The sequence below is a fragment of the Perca fluviatilis genome, chromosome 19 (assembly GCF_010015445.1).
Source record: "Perca fluviatilis chromosome 19, GENO_Pfluv_1.0, whole genome shotgun sequence".
Classification (NCBI taxonomy): Eukaryota; Metazoa; Chordata; class Actinopteri; order Perciformes; family Percidae; genus Perca; species Perca fluviatilis.
Window position 1 is genome coordinate 912,420 of NC_053130.1, and position 2,500 is coordinate 914,919.

The 2,500-nt window shown below is 46.6% G+C and overlaps 1 protein-coding gene across 5 annotated transcripts in view; it reads left to right on the top strand.

Moving 5' to 3' along the window:
* Positions 1-2,500, top strand: part of entpd6 (ectonucleoside triphosphate diphosphohydrolase 6) — a 36,875-nt gene that overhangs the window by 10,467 nt on the left and 23,908 nt on the right. For all 5 annotated transcript variants that reach the window (XM_039783173.1, XM_039783172.1, XM_039783174.1 and 2 more), the window contains exon 5: positions 498-573. In XM_039783173.1, coding sequence (XP_039639107.1) covers positions 498-573 — 76 coding nt within the window. The remainder of the gene's footprint in view (positions 1-497; positions 574-2,500) is intronic.

Here is a 2,500-nt window from a genome sequence, read left to right on the forward strand (position 1 = left end):
AGAGAGAGAGAGAGAGAGAGAGAGAGAGAGAGAGAGAGAGAGAGAGAGAGAGAGAGAGAGAGAGAGAGAGAGAGATGCGCGCAACAATCAGCATGTGTCCAGACAAGGCCAGTAGCAGCAGCAGCGCATTAGACACCTTTCTGGTGTGTAAAGACATAGAAAACACCACGCAACAGACACGCCACGCTCAGGCCATGCAGGCAGTGTGTAACCGGCCTAACTCAGTAGTAGGCTATACAGTGGAATTGCATACGAAGTGGTTTGGGGTCCTTCTGTAAGTAATTTTGGGGTACAATTTGGTTTTAATGAATTCTACAAGCAGCAATACCACAGGCCCGAGCAATCAGGCACATTTTCAACGGGCACTGCACTAGTTGAGTTAATTTAACAAAGTGTCTCTTGATGTTCAGTCTCAAAAGCTCCTTAAAGTTTTCCCCCTGTGTGTCTGTGAGTCTGTCTGACTGACCTTTACACCCTGTGCTTCCCTTTGTGTCCAGGTGAGGGCGCTGTTTGTGGAGTCTCCCTTCCTGTCCAGAGACGACAGCGTGTCAATCATGGACGGCACTGATGAAGGTATCGACCTCTCTCTCTCTCTGTGTGTGTGTGTGTAAACCATGGAAATAAAATGGATAGAAAGGCCATTTCCATTCAAATCAACGTAGTAATAAGCCGACTTCCTGCAAGTCGCGGAGCTGAGGTTGAACTAACGAGCAGCAAATAGTAACGTTACGAGGCAGAGAGCCAGCCGCTAAATGAGTCAACTTAATTGAATTCAATTTTATTTATATTATCAAATCATAACACAAGTTATCTCGAGACACTTTACAGATAGAGTAGGTCTAGACCACACTCTATAATTTACAAAGCCCCAACAATTGCAGTAATTCCCTCAAGAGCAAGCAGTGCGACCAGTGGCGAGGAAAAACTCCCTATTAGGAAGAAACCTGGGACAGACCCAGGCTCTTGGTAGGAGGTGTCTGATGGGCTGGTTGGATATGATGAACAGTGGCGATAATAGTCACAATAATAATGGAACAGTGACTTCAAATGGTAGTCGTAGTAGTTCATGTCATATCAGGGCGCTGCAGGGCGTTACAGGATGTAGCGTGGCCCAGCAGAGCATGGATGGCCAAAAGTTTGGACACACCTTCTCATTCAATGTGTTTCTTTATTTTCATGACTATTTACATTGTAGATTCTCACTGAAGGCATCAAAACTATGAATGAACACATATGGAGTTATGTACTTAACAAAAAAGTGTGAAATAACTGAAAACATGTCTTATATTTTAGATTCTTCAAAGTAGCCACCCTTTGCTTTTTTTGATAACTCTGCAAACCCTTGGTGTTCTCTCAATGAGCTTCATGAGGTAGTCACCTGAAATGGTTTTACCTTCACAGGTGTGCTTTGTCAGGGTTCATTAGTGGAAGTTTGTCCCTTATTAATAAAAAAAGCAAAGGGTGGCTACTTTGAAGAATCTAAAATATAAGACATGTTTTCAGTTATTTCACACTTTTTTGTTAAGTACATAATTCCATATGTGTTCATTCATAGTTTTGATGCCTTCAGTGAGAATCTACAATGTAAATAGTCATGAAAATAAAAAGGAAACGCATTGAATGAGAAGGTGTGTCCAAACTTTTGGCCTGAACTGTAGCAGGAAGCAGCGTGACATTGCAGGGCTCCGCTGAGCTCAGCTGAGCTCAAGCTTAACTTGATGGTTCATCCACACAAAGCACACTGCTGTCGCCACGAGTGACGGCTTTATTCTGCTAGTTTTCTGTGAACGATGTGGTGAGGGGGTAATATTAAGGCAAGCTCTAACGTTAGCCAACTAACGCTGGCTGGCTTGCTGGTTCCACCGTGCTTTGATAATGCAACAGTTACAGAGAATGAGCTGAACAGTGTGCTGGGTCTAATGTTAGCGCTCTGCTGACCCACTGCTGCTGGGTCTAATGTTAGCGCTCTGCTGACCCACTGCTGCTGGGTCTAACGTTAGCGCTCTGCTGACCCACTGCTGCTGGGTCTAATGTTAGTGCTCTGCTGACCCACTGCTGCTGGGTCTAATGTTAGCGCTCTGCTGACCCACTGCTGCTGGGTCTAACGTTAGCGCTCTGCTGACCCACTGCTGCTGGGTCTAACGTTAGTGCTCTGCTGACCCACTGCTGCTGGGTCTAACGTTAGCGCTCTGCTGACCCACTGCTGTGGGTCTAACGTTAGCGCTCTGCTGACCCACTGCTGCTGGGTCATAATGTTAGCGCTCTGCTGACCCACTGCTGCTGGGTCCAATGTTACGCTCTGCTGACCCACTGCTGCTGGGTCTAATGTTAGCGCTCTGCTGACCCACTGCTGCTGGGTCTAACGTTAGCGCTCTGCTGACCCACTGCTGCTGGGTCTAATGTTAGCGCTCTGCTGACCCACTGCTGCTGGGTCTAATGTTAGCGCTCTGCTGACCCACTGCTGCTGGGTCTAATGTTAGCGCTCTGCTGACCCACTGCT